Genomic DNA, 14,328 nt, shown 5'->3' on the forward strand with positions numbered 1-14,328 from the left:
ATCATCTATTTTATCAACATACAACTTTGTATTTTTTGGTTTTTTTTAAATTTATTTATTTATTTACACTCCATATTTTATTACCCCCCTCCAGTCCACCTTCCGATTGTTCCAAATCCCATACCTCCTCCCCATCCCCCTGTCTCCACATGGATGTCCCCACCCCCCAACCCCCACCTGACCTTGAAACTCCCTGGGACCTCTAGTCTCTTGAGGGTTAGGTACATCATCTCTGAATGAACAGAGACCCGGAAGTCCTCTACTGTATGTATGTTGGGGGCCACCTATTAGCTGGTCTATGCTACCTGTTTGGTGGTCCAGTGTTTGAGAGACTTCAGGAGTCCAGATTAAATGTGAGTGCTGGTCCTCTTACAGGGTTGCCCTTCTCCCCAGCTTCTTTCAGTCTTCCCTAATTCAACAACAGGGGTCAGCTGCTTCTGTCCAATGGTTGTGTGCAAATATCTGCATCTGACTCTTTCAGCTCTTTGTTGGGTTTTCTGGAGTGTGGTCCTGCTAGGTCCCTTTTTGTGTGCATTCCATAGCCTCAGTGATAGTGTCAGGCCTTGGGACCTCCCCTTGAGCTGGATCCCACTTTGGGCCTGTCACTGGACCTTCTTTTCCTCAGGGTCATCTCCATTTCCATTCCAATAATTCTTTCAGACAGGAACAATTATAGGTCAGAGTTGTAATGAGATGCCCCATCCCTCATTTGATACCCTGTCTTCCCAACTTTTTAAATATATGAAACAGAAGTTAAATTATCCAAAGGAGATTATTTCCACAGAAGACCAAATATTATCACTTGTTTTCTGAGAGCTATAGAAGCTATGATGACGTTTCCCTAGGTGACTGGAATTAAGTAATGATGGCCACTCTTAAATCTTTTATGTTTACTCTTAAATATCTTATATTTACCTGTGAAAATAAGCCCTTCATCAGTTGAAATATATCTTCTCTATTATCCTTTAACCTTAATCTAGTTCATCTTTCCATATATCTGTAGGAATTGTAGAAATACTAACTCATGAACTTTCCTACGTTGTGCTTAATACAAAAGTTATTTTGTCATGTGTGAAACGCGTAGCAGTCTATCTAAATGTCCTATTGTATATTAGATAAACTAATTTATCAATCTGTGCTTCACAGTTATTCTAGTTTGGAATGACAATCGAGTTTTACTGTATTTTTAAAGGCTCCTTATCACTCTTTTAAATACACTGATAAAATCTAAGATGACCAGAGAAGGAATTTTAGGGAGGACTTTCTTATTTATTTTTTTTTCTGGTATCTCTGTCACTAGCAAAAATAAGTGGAATAAACCGGAGGAAAATGACATTCACACAAACCTCAGTTAATTTGCAATTGGTTCAAGCAGAGACTTCCTTTTGTGTCTGTGAGGCATGGAGATTTAGAGCATCAGTTATCCCTTTCTAGAAAGACATGATTTAGAGGAATAGAGGTAACAATACCTAAAAAGAGTGAAATGGTAGAGAACTTTTTTCTCTTCTTTCTTTTCTGGTAGGAATTTAATTCAGGCCAGGACACAATAGATAAGCACCTTTCTAGTGAGCTGTGTGTATCCCATCCCTAGAACACTGACATTTCCTGCTTACCTTTGAAACTATTGCGTCTTTATCAATGTGTGGCACAAAATAGGGCACCCAAAACCTGTGAGGTGTAACACTTAAAAATGCCCATCACTCGTCCACACTATAAAATAGGGACTGTTCTCATCCCCAGTGATGCAGGAAGAATGAGAGCCTTAGCAGATTGGATGCATTTTCAAAGGTTAAACAGCCACTAAGCACAGAACCTGTGATCTTAGCCATTCTACATATGGCTTCAAAGGGGAAAATGTTATTTTTGTAATTAATGCCCAACATTGCAACAAAATATAGTCAATATATCAATAAAATTTCCTGCAGGAGAAGAGGAAGATTCCTGCTGTACCAAATGGAACAGCAGCTCATGGCGAAGCTGAGCCACATGGAGGACACAGCGGACCTGAACTCCAGCGAACTGGGAGGTTAGCGGCAGCCATGTTGGGGGACTTCAATGCTGTCTTATCTGTCAGGAATTGTTGTTTCAAGGTCTAATTTTTTATACATTTCATATCTACTCTTTGAGAGTGAAATGCCAATTAATTTGATTTCTCTGAAGCGAATAATGATTGTCACTTCTGTTAAAACAGAACAGTGGCTACACCATTCCATCTTATTCTAGTCTTTCATTTTATGAAGCGTAAAATACATTCACAGAGTCTTAGAATGAATAGGAAAACTGTCATTTGATGCTTCCAAAATAGCTTGTTGAAAGCTTTAAGTTCAAGATGGAAATAAAACTAAATACCAAGAATTAAGTCCTGTAGACCTTACCTCATTAGATGCTAGTATGATGTATATAATGGTATTTTTTATTATTATGCCTGTGATTTGAAAGAGCTATATGATTTATTTTTCTAATCATACACCTTTGAAGAGATGAAAGCTTCAATTTATTTCATAAAATGTTTTTATGGGTTTTTGACAGCTTGTCTTTCTGCAAGCAATGTGTGAGGAGAAAATCAGAACTCTTGGGTGGATGTCTCTTCAGGGAGCTGGTGTGGACAGCCTCCCTATAATTAAAGACAATTGCCAAGGCTTTGTAGGATTGGTGGCCCTCCCTTGAGCAATTTTCTGTGCTGCGTGCAGTGTGCCCACTGCTGACATCCCAGTTCCTGACAACCCTGCATTTCTATTCTCCTGTGCTTCCCTTTATGGCTGTTTGTCTCTGAAGAAATGTCCTTAACATCTTCCTTGGCTTCATACTGGTTTTTAGATGGTTCAAGTGTCTCCTTTCCCCTTTCCTGGAAGCTATATACTCATTCTGTTTGTTTTCATACTTTCAATTACTGTCCTTTTTTATTTTTGATGGTATATACTTTTTTCTTTTCCTCTTAGGTGTAACATGCCACATAGCTTAGATTTTTTTTTCGAGTTCACTTTTCCTTACTGCTTCCTAAATCCTCCCAGGTCACCAATATCCGGTATCTTCGCTTCTCCAGAGTTCTTCCACAGACTCTGTGGCTGACATGACTTGAAGTTTCCATTACTCATCTGCTCTCCTGGAATTGCTGGTGTACATCTGGGCTGCTCTTGCACTGTTCTTCTGTAATGAACTCCCACTTCTGGATTTAGATCTTTACCGATAAAAGCACATTGATTACACAGCTATCTAACAACTATTCAAACTGATGTGTGCTCGAATAAGTGATGACTTACACAGCAGTGGGCTAATGAAATACTGTCAACACTATAAATATTAATTACTAATTAATAGTTCATAACTATCTCAAATTATTTTTAGAAATAGGTAGAATATAAATCATAAATGAGTGCTTAGCTCGGTGGAATAAACCTACTTTGACTTTGACAAGGTAACATATTATTCAGAATTAGAAACTATGCAGCATTTACACACATATGTTTTGCCAAAGGCAGTTAGAGAGACCTTATGTGCAGTTTGTATATGTGTGCATCTCACGTGCCCTCTGGAAGCATTACTGAGTTCCAAGTGTCTCTTTGTATTAGAATTTTATTCTCAGTCATTTCTACTTGAAGACATCACTAGGCAAACAGTGATTTTACACTCATATACCATTAGGTAGTTACTAATAAACAACTATTATGTCTCTATCTGATCAACAGAATTAAGGGCTAGTGAGATGACTCAGTGCCAAGCCTGGTCATCTGAGTTATCCCTAGAACCCACGTGCCTGAAGGAGAGAACTGAATCTCTCACATTATCCTCTGAACAGCCCCACAAGCATACACACAGAAAATAAATAGAGGGAAAAAAACACAGTTATTCTGAGCATAATTTCGCAGTCAAATAGAACTTGATTCTTAAGAAAACAATCATTTTTGAGATAATGTTAAAAATGAACACTCTTTTCACAAAATAACAAAAGTTTAATTTTTATGATCCAAGAACATTCATTGTAGAATCAGCATTTAGAAACCTTACAGTTTTTGCTTTATCACTTTTTTTTTTTGATGCATTTTTTTTTTGTATATTTAAGATTGGCCGCAGACTCACAGTTCTACCTCCTGCCTCTGGAGTGCTGGGCTTATTGGCATGTGCCACCCTGTCCAGCTTTTAAAATATTTTTTAATCATTAACATTTGTGTAGAAACCATATTGTAGTCTTATTTTAAGATCACATCTTTATTCCATGGAATGAAATAAACTTTCCATAGCAAAAATTAACTATGAATGTTGTCATCAAATATTCAAATAATGAGAAAACCTACTTATTAGTGTTTTCATTCCTAATATGTTAAAGAACATTAAGTACTTAGATCTTAAGCATCAATTTACAATCTAAAACTCCTGACCCAAATACAAAGCCCTCTGAAGTGTTTCAGGGTGTTTTCCTTTTGTCATATTTGGAGTAAGTGAATTATTTCCAGGAAAATCCATCATTATCATGGAATTGATAGACATTAGAATATGTGTCAATGTAGTAGATTAAAATAATATTTACCTAGTTTGATTATTTTATGTTACCTCTTTAGTTTCTTGAAACTAAAATCAACCTCAGTCTATTTGTCTCTATTGAATGTTGGTATTCACATGTTCATTTAGTTGTCTTCTTACAAGGTCCTTTTTATTGGTAGAGGGACTAGGTGACTTGAGTTAGGGCTAAACACAGTTTTATTTTCTTTAGGATGATGTTTAAGAGTATCATTCACAAAGACCAGTTGTCTCTTTGTCTCTCATTTTCTGCTATGTTTAATTAAGTGCAAAATATTAAAAAATAAAACAGGAAAAAAACAACAATAAACACTTCCAAGGTTGACAGTGAAGGCCCATGTTTATTGTTAGTAAAGGAATGGCACAGATTGGAATCTCTCATTATTTGAAATTTGATTGATAAATCCCAGATAAATGCTTGAGAAAGCCTCATGATTTTTTTTTTTTTTTTTTTTTTTTTGGTCATAGGAACACCATGTAGGGTAGGTTAGTAATGCAAAGCTGGTCCTGTAGGCCACATAAGGAAATGTGGTAGTCTAATGTGGGTCTCATCTCTGCTGATGGAAAATGTTACTGTGACCGGGCGACAGGGCAAATGAACATTCTAACTGACAAGCTTTTTATCTTTGGGTTTCACTCTTGTGTCCCCCACCCCTACCCCGTGTCTTAGGATTTTTGGGGGACTTATATTAGATATCAAAAGAAAGGCTCCATTCTTCTGGAGTGACTTCAGGGATGCTTTCAGCCTGCAGTGCTTAGCATCGTTCCTGTTTCTCTACTGTGCATGTATGTCTCCTGTCATCACATTTGGAGGACTGTTGGGAGAAGCAACTGAAGGTCGTATAGTATGTATCATTCTTTACTTTGGACCTTAATCTGTCTTCTAAGATTTGTAGTTATGTTAGTGAATCTTGGGTTTTGGGTTTCTGGGGAGATTTGATCCATTGTCCAGAAGATTAACTTTCTATGAACTTCCTGGATGGTTAGTGAAGCTGAATATCTGAGAACAGAACATCTTCCAAATACTAATTTTGAGTGTTGTGCATGGATATGGCCTGATGCTGTGCCCCTCGACCTACATTTCTAGGTCAGTTTTAGGTTGAGTCCATTTTTCAAAAATCTGAGTCATACTTCTGTTCAGGCACTGATTCTGAAAATATTTAAATATTTTGTAGAGAAATTTAAAAAAAAGAAACAGGAAGGTATAGATTATAATTCTCAGTTTCTGCTAACAAATTTTTGACCCCCACTGGCCATTTTCTCAGCCTTATTTCCCTTGTTTCTGCACAGGTTTCTAGGAATAACACAGTGAAGGGAAAAACTGTAAACCAATATGTCTGAAATGTTTATACCTGTTTCAAGTGCTGCCTGTGCAGTTGAGGTAATAGTTCCATTCATATTTTTTCAGAGCGCTATCGAATCACTCTTTGGAGCATCTATGACCGGGATAGCCTATTCTCTTTTTGGTGGACAGCCCCTGACCATATTAGGCAGCACAGGACCTGTTTTGGTGTTTGAAAAGATCTTGTTTAAATTTTGCAAGTAAGTATTACGACTCGTGGCTACTGTATGCCTGTTCATTGCTGTTCCTTTTTATTTCTTCATCCAAATCATCGCTATTGGAGGTCTGTAGGGAGAAGTGAATTCATTCAGTTTGTCATTTTTGTCTCTTTGGGAATGAAGAAAAAGTTAAAATATTTGTGTGTATACTGTGCATGGAATATTTATATTAAACCAGATTCATTTTTAAGTGCTAAGAACCCCCCACTAGCTTGTCCCCTTAGATTTCTCTACAAAGTCCTGAGCTCAAAAAGCCATGGGATGTGAAGTTGCTTATGCTTGGTTCATGATTTAGGCTTGTTTCCTCTTGTTTAGATGGTATCAAGCTGTAAAATGACCTTCCCACACTCTCCTATCTCTCCTAGAGAATATGGGCTGTCATACTTGTCCTTGCGGGCCAGCATTGGGCTCTGGACTGCAACACTGTGCATCATCCTTGTGGCCACGGACGCAAGCTCCCTCGTCTGCTACATCACCCGGTTTACCGAAGAGGCTTTTGCTTCTCTCATTTGCATCATTTTTATCTATGAAGCCCTGGAGAAGTTGTTTGAGCTCAGTGAAACCTATCCAATCAATATGCACAATGATTTGGACCTGCTGACACAATACTCGTAAGTAGTCCGACTACCACTCCTGGCTGCCAGGCTACTCTTTTCACAAATATTGCTATTGTTTAAGAAATATAAAGACCTTACTTATCAGAGAGTGGGCCTAGAATTGATCCATGACCTACATCCTGGGCTTTTAGAGCTGAAGAGGATTTTAAGTCATCTAGTCAGCCCCACATCGGATTCTTGTGTTCTCATTACATCATCTCTGCCAAGAACATCGTTCTAAAGAGCTGTTTGTCAAGTGTTTCATAAAATAAACACGTAATTAACCAAGTCAATATAAATACAGATTGGTTCTGTTTTCCAAACTGCATCATTTTACTATGTTTTTCAAGTTTAGATTTAAAGAAACTAAGTAAAAGAAACCCCTAGAGTTTAAGTTGTATTTATTCGATGTTTGAAATTGTGATTAAAAACAGATGCAAACCAGCAAACCCTAAGTCTAATTCTGCTTTTGGATGTTTGTGGCAAAAATATTTAAGTATTAGTTGCTGAAAAAGATTTTGCAGTTCAAGACTGAGGACACACCGGCTCTTTCTAATTTTGGTAAACCAGAAATCAGGCACTGCTCCAGCACTGCACCTGTAGAGCATATATGTGCTCATTAATTGGTACGCTTATTTAATTTTACAGATTTTGTTCCATTTATATGTACAGTTTCACAGAACCAACGTTTGAAGTAATACACTCCTCATCGGGCACTTGTAGCTTTTGTTGCAACCGCCACCATCACTTAGATATAAGTCAAATATTTGAAATATTTCTTCATTGTTAGAAATTCAATGTCAAAATTACATAGTAATAGTTTACTGCTGTAACTCTTAAAATGTGAGATAACAATGCCTTGCTAAAAACAAGTAGTTCTTGGTATTTAATTTTTCTTCAATTTCAGAGAAAGCCTAAAACAAAGTACCTGTATTTGGAAACAAGAAAATTCAAGATTTACACGTAAAATAATTTTTCCAAATAAAATAGATATTGGTAGTGTTGTATTGCATTAAGGGAATAGTTGGCTGTCACGGACATTCAGGAAGATTCAGATAGTAATTTGATCACAATCAGAGGTTACACAGCCACATGCTACATTACTTTTCGAAATCATTGATGATTGATTGGGGGCACATGTACTACGATGCTTGTGTGACAATGAGGAAACCTGCGAGCATCTTCTCTCTTCTTCTACCATGTGTGCTCTGGACATTGGAGAGAGAAAAGTCTTAACAAGTAAGTTTTGAGCCCTGGATAATGTAGCTAGTTTAAAGTTAGAGTAATGAAGACTATTTCAGGCATAAACATTAAGGCAAAAGTGCTGCCAGCTGTAGATGGCAAGAAGTAAAGGTGTATCATAACTCTGGAGAGAAGAAAGGTGGTCCAGCAACATGAAGGAATGGGCACTTCAAAAGATCGTTATTACCTTAAGACATAGTCTTAGATTGAGAGGTAGTAGAGTAAAAAAGCCATTTACCCAAAGTAAAGAAAATAGACCGTGGCAAATGAATTGAGAGCATAAACCTAAGCCAGTTGGGTGTCTAAGAGTCAGAACCCCGCCCCCCTCCCATTATTAGGAGTCCCACAAGAACACCAAGCTAAACAGCCATACCGTATGGACCCAGCACAGACCCATGCACCCTCAGTCTCTGTGATCCCTTATGAACCCTGCTCAGTTAACTCTGTGGGCCTTGTTCTTGTGGTGCTCTTGATTTAAGTAAGGGTAGCAACATTTTCCTAGCTTATCAGCATCTTAACCTCACAATGCTGTAATATGTAGTAGATCTTACCAAGAATGCAAACAGTGAAAATAGGTATATGCAGCCAAAACACTTATATGCATAAAATAAAATAAAAATCTAAAAATGTTCATTCTTGATTCTTATTAAGCACTTGCTAGTTTTGTTTTCTGTTCTTGATTTTGAACTAAATTGCTTTTAAAACTAACACACATACTTCTTAATGCCTGAATACATAGTACATTGTATAGTGCTCACATCTGTGTAAAAGTATATACTCCACACTACTGCTTCTTTGTGGTGGAAACATTCAGATATTTCTAGCTTTTTGAAAAAGGACAGTTTGTCATTATTATCTACAGTCACTCTGTTGCACAGCAAAACAACACAACTTCTTGCTCCTATATAACAATGGCTGATGACTATTCTTGAGCCTTTTACATATCCCCTGCTCTTCTGTTCTCCTCAGACTTTGGTAACCACCATCCTGCTTTCAGCCTCAATGAGATTAACAGGTTTTTTTGTTGTTGTTTTGTTTTGTTTTTATTGGATATTTTATTTATTTACATTTCAAATGTTATCCCCTTTCCCAATTTCCCCTCCTCCCAGAAATCCTTATCCCATCCCCCTTCTTCCTGCTTCTATGAGGGTGTGCCCCCACCCATCCACCCACTCTTGCCTCTCTGCCCTCCCATTCCCCCACACTGGGGCATCCAGCCTTCATGGGACCAAGAGCCTCTCCTCCCACTGATGTCCAATAAGGCCATCCTCTGCTACATGTGTGGCTGGAGCCATAGGTCCCTCCATGTGTACTCCTTGGTGGTTCAGACCCTGGGAGCTCTGGGGTTCTGGTTTGTTGATATTGTTGTCCTTCCTATGGGGTTGCAAACCCCTTCATCTCCTCCAGTCCTTTCTCTAACTCCTCTCTTGGGAACCCCATATTCAGTCCAGTCGTTGGCTGCAAACATCCATCTCTGTATATGTCAGGCTTTGGCAGAGCCTCTCAGAAGACAGCCAGCATAACAGGCTGCTGTCAGCATGCACTTCTTGGCATCCACAATAGTGTCTGCGTTTGGTGACTGAATATGGGATGGATCCCCAGGTGGGGCATTCTCTGGATGGCCTTTCCTTCCTTCAGTCTCTGCTCTACACTTTGTCCCCATATTTGCTCCTGTGAGAATTTTGTTACCCCTTCTAAGAAGGACTGAAGCACTCTCACTTTGTTCTTACTTCTTCTTGAGCTTCATGTGGTCTGTGAATTGTATCTTGGGTATTCCGAGCTTTTGGGCTAATATCCACTTATCAGTAAGTGCATACCATGTATGTTCTTTTGTGATTGGGTTACCTCATGATATTTTCTAGTTCTATGCATTTGCCTGAGAATTTCATGAATTAATTGTTTTTAATAGCTGAGTAGTGTGTAAATGGAGATTAACAGTTTTAATTTCACATATGAGTGCAATCTTGTGGTTTCCTTTTGTTCCTGGCTTGTTTTACTTAACACAGTGACCATCCATCCATGTTTTGTTTCATGCATCTTATGACTAGTTATCCAATAAACATGAGAGTACAGATGTGCCTCTTACCAAACAATTTCATTTTCTTTGAATATGTAGCCATTATTGATGGATCATATGGTAGTTATCATTTTAAATCTTTGTGATAAGTCCACATGGTTTTCTATAATATAATTGTAATAATTTACACTCCCATCATATGAGGGTTCATTTTTCTACACATTGATCTTTTTGATGATATTCATATTACCTTTTTATGATTTTTGATGATATCATATTATCTATAGTCAGGTGATTTCTCATCATAGTTTTTATCTTTTTGATGATATTCATATTATCTATAGTCAGGTGAGTTATTATTATAGTTTAAATGTGTGTGTGCCTGACAGCTCTGCAGAGCATTTTGTTCAAGCACTGGTTGGAAGACATTTGTATATCTTCCCCAAGCGGGGTGGAAAAAAACACTTTAGAGCTGTTGTCTACTTCTAAATTGAATTATGATTATTTTTAATCATTACCTATGCTCCTGGATTGAGTCCTTTCTATATTTTGGTTACCAATACCTTGTCAGGAATATGATTTTCAAATGACTTGTCCTGTTCTGTTGGCTGTTTCTTCCCTCTACTGTTTCCTGAGGTTTGTGGTTTCCTCGTTTTGCTGTTATTCCCTATGCTTTAGAGTCATGCTCCCAACCTTTCACTCATTCCAGTGTCCTGAAACACTTCTCTGGTTTCTACTAGAACTTTCATGGGTTTAGGTCCTAAAATATTTAGGTCTTTAATCTATTTCATCCCGTCATCTGTGTATGGTGAGAAGTTGGAATTTAGTTTCAGTCACATATTGACCTAACTTATCCTAATGATAAAGTGTTGTTCCCAGGACACTACTATCAAAAATATAGTTAATTATTGATCTGTCTCAGTCTTGCTGTCCCACTAGTAAGCTATGACAGTTTCAGGGACAGAGCTGCTGTATCTTCATCTGTGTCCCCTGAGACCTTGGGAGCTCTGTGGATGTTAATGCATCCTAATAGTGACTGCCAACAAGTTATTCTCTGTGTACACTGTCAGCTTTTACTTTACTGTAACTAAAGTCAATCCATACATCCTAAATAAAATTATCTTCCATACTTTCTTGTCAAAGACAGTGAGAAGGCAGAAAATTATATCACTACTCAATATTTAAAAGAGAATTCTTTGCTCAAATGTGAACCAAATAGCCACATGGTAGAAAGCAGATTTTGGTGAGGTTGAAAGACTATTCTTAGAGAGTTTACAGACTATAAAGCACTGACCCAATTTCTTTTTGCTTCTGAGATGACCTAAAATTAGGGATAATGCTGAAGGGAGTTCTACTGAATGATGCTTTCCAGAAGACAGCCATAGGCACTTGCATAAGGAAGGCAGGTCACCTCCATTATCCTTGAAACCAAAGCAAGTTCTGCTGCAAGAGGGCCTTTGGCTACTCTGTTGACCTAATCACAGTGTGACCATGTATACAAGCAAGAGTGTTCAGAGAACTGTCTTTCTGTGGGAAGCAAAGGAAAGCAGAAGGCGTGCTCTATAGAAAGTTCATTTAAGCCAACTGATTCATTACAACAAGGCATTTTATTCATTTATTCAGAAATCACATGGTCATCTCATTAGATGCATAAAATGGCTTTCTGACAAAATCTAACATCCTTGTATGACAAATGTCCTAGAGAATTAGGTACACAGGGGGCATATTGCAGCATAATAAAGGCAGTATACAGGAACCCCACAGCCAACATCATGTTAAATGGAGAAAGACTCAAAACATTTCTACTGAAATATGGAAGAAGAGTATTCACTCTGTCTCTCTTCCTGTTCAGTATATTGACTTAGTATTAGCTGGAGCAACAAGATAAGTGAGATATTAAGGGGCACAACTAGAGAAAGAAGGAGTCAGATTATCCCTATGTGCAGATGAGACAGTTCTCTCTCTAACATTACCTGTGTACTTCTTCAGGGAACTTCTACAGTCAGTCAAGGTACTCAGCAAATAGTGGAGTACAAAGTAAATACATAAACATCAGATGCTCATCTGGAGACTAGTGACAAACCTACGGAGAAAGAAATTAGGCAAATGATCCCATTCATGGAAACCACAACAATATCTTGAAATAAATCCAATTAAGGAAGTGAAAGATATATAAAATAAAATCTTTAAGGCACCAAAAGAGTAATTGAGGAAGATTCAAGAAACTTGATAGAAATAATATTGTGAAAATAACCATACTATCAAAATCAAATTATAGACTCAGGGTAATCCCCATTAAAATTCCAATTCAGTTATTCACAGAATTTGAAAATATAATCTTGAATTCAAAATCTTGAACTTTGAAACACACAGAGAGAGAGAGAGAGAGAGAGAGAGAGAGAAAGAGAGAGAGAGAACCATCTCAAATAATGAAAGAACTAGTTAGTGGAGGGTATCACTATTCCTGACTTATTTCATAGCTGCAGGACTTTAGTAACAATACAGAGAAAAGCAATAATGTAGCAGAGAATGTCCTGTCTTCTGCTTCACTTTTTTACTTTCTATTACAGAGCCAAGGGGCATGTGCTTGTCACAACAGTAATAATAACCGCATTAAGGATATAAAACACCTAAGTTGAATTTACTTATAATAGATCCTGTCTTGAGGCTCTGTTGATGTTAATCTGTTTGCTCTCACCATAACCTGTGAACTTGATGACTATCACCACTATTTCATAGATGAAGACATGGTAAGATAGATTGACTAAATGTCTAAGATCGCTCAGCTGATTGCTTGCCTTGAATAATAATCTTGTCTGGAAAATTCAATATTGTGATGATGACACCAAAAAAGTCTTTTATGAATACCTCCACTCTATCGCTGGAGTCCCTAGAAGTTAGTTTGGGTGAAATCAACCAGAGAATTTGCTTTTCACTCAGATTTCTCCCCTCAGAGAGTTACTTCCAGTTTTTTGTTTTGTTACTTTGGTTTAAATTTTAGTTTGGCTCAAAACAATATGGACTGAGTTCATATCAAGGGCAGATATGAAATTTTTCTACTTTTATTCTTGGTTCATATTTAAGAACAGGAGTGCCCAGCATTCAGAAGTCCCCTGTGAGCCTTCAGGGTGTGGACAGAGATCACTTGCTATTTTCCCTGGGTCTGAACTGGTGGTTCACCCCAGGTCTCACACTGCTAGACAGATATTTTTCTGGTGGCAGCATGCTGAGTTCCAGAGATAACTGAAACTCTCTGTGAGTATATACCCTGTGAAACCTGAGTGCTGAGGGTTCAGATAGCTAGTGTGTGAAGTCTAAGAGAGCACTGGTTCTCTTGGCTACTCATGATGTCTTTATTATAAAATAAATATTTTATACTAAACTATTTTTCCAGCTTGGAATTGACTTGAGAAAAGTGGTTTGCACCAGAGCCCCGCCTTGGAGGCATGAGTAACTAATAATATGTTTCATACCATGTCTCTCCTTTGAGTTTGCCACTTTTATATCAGGCTTCCAGCTTAACACTTTGGGAAAATCACTGTTAACATGTAAATAGACGCAGAATGCAGGAGTGCCCCGCACTTTATGCCTGTATGCACTTCATGCTCATCACTAACACACTGAAGTCACTCCAGGTAGCAGAGACCACTGCCCCAAGGAAGTCCACACACGCTGAGCAAAGTGAATAGAGAGGCCACATCACCAGGCATATATGGGACTATAAGAAACAGGGCACTAAACGGCAGAAATAAAGGTGGTGGAGGTAGCTGTCATAATAACGGGCAAGAGTGCAGGGCATATGGAGGTGATATCTTAAAGGAGAAATGTCCTGGAAACGGAAATTGGGGAGGCATAGTGAAATGCAGATCACTTGATTTGGTCTGGTACTTCTCACTTCTCTTGCTATCCTGATAGAAAGGATGTTGGCTCTCTGCTGCCAGATCCATTCAAGAGGAGAGAACCCGGTCCAGCCGAGTCTCTCTGAGGCTGAGCAGCATGGTGAGTGTTGAGGCCCCAAACAAACATACCTGGGCCTGGAGTCTGTCAAAGCAGGAACTCACTTTATTAACCTAGGCACTTGCTTATATAGAGAAGGCAAGGAGGTGGATGGGGATGGGTTATATAGGGTGAGATGACACATGGGGTGGTATAAAATGACGAGGGGTGTGGTGCGATCTCACGGGGCCTATGAGAAATTGACACATCACCAGTAGCTAGGCAGAGGCAGTCTCATTCAGGTCGGTAGGTCGTGCTGAGTCATTCTCAAGCAAAGGACAGGTCTCGAAAATCAAGCCAGGCTTGGGTTTGACCTCAAGGCCTAAACCAACGCCAAAGAGGGTCCAACTAAAGGGTACCAACTTCTCTCTAGAATCAGCTTATTACAGCAGAAGGAGCAGG

The 14,328-nt window shown here is 38.4% G+C and overlaps 1 protein-coding gene across 10 annotated transcripts in view; it reads left to right on the forward strand.

Moving 5' to 3' along the window:
• Slc4a10 (solute carrier family 4 member 10) overlaps positions 1 to 14,328 on the forward strand; it is a 96,860-nt gene that overhangs the window by 32,590 nt on the left and 49,942 nt on the right. For all 10 annotated transcript variants that reach the window (XM_029473669.1, XM_029473664.1, XM_029473689.1 and 7 more), the window contains 4 exons: positions 1,926 to 2,026; positions 5,186 to 5,360; positions 5,924 to 6,057; positions 6,441 to 6,686. In XM_029473669.1, the coding sequence (XP_029329529.1) occupies positions 1,926 to 2,026; positions 5,186 to 5,360; positions 5,924 to 6,057; positions 6,441 to 6,686 (656 nt within the window). The remainder of the gene's footprint in view (positions 1 to 1,925; positions 2,027 to 5,185; positions 5,361 to 5,923; positions 6,058 to 6,440; positions 6,687 to 14,328) is intronic.

The sequence above is a fragment of the Mus caroli genome, chromosome 2 (assembly GCF_900094665.2).
Source record: "Mus caroli chromosome 2, CAROLI_EIJ_v1.1, whole genome shotgun sequence".
NCBI lineage: Eukaryota > Metazoa > Chordata > Mammalia > Rodentia > Muridae > Mus > Mus caroli.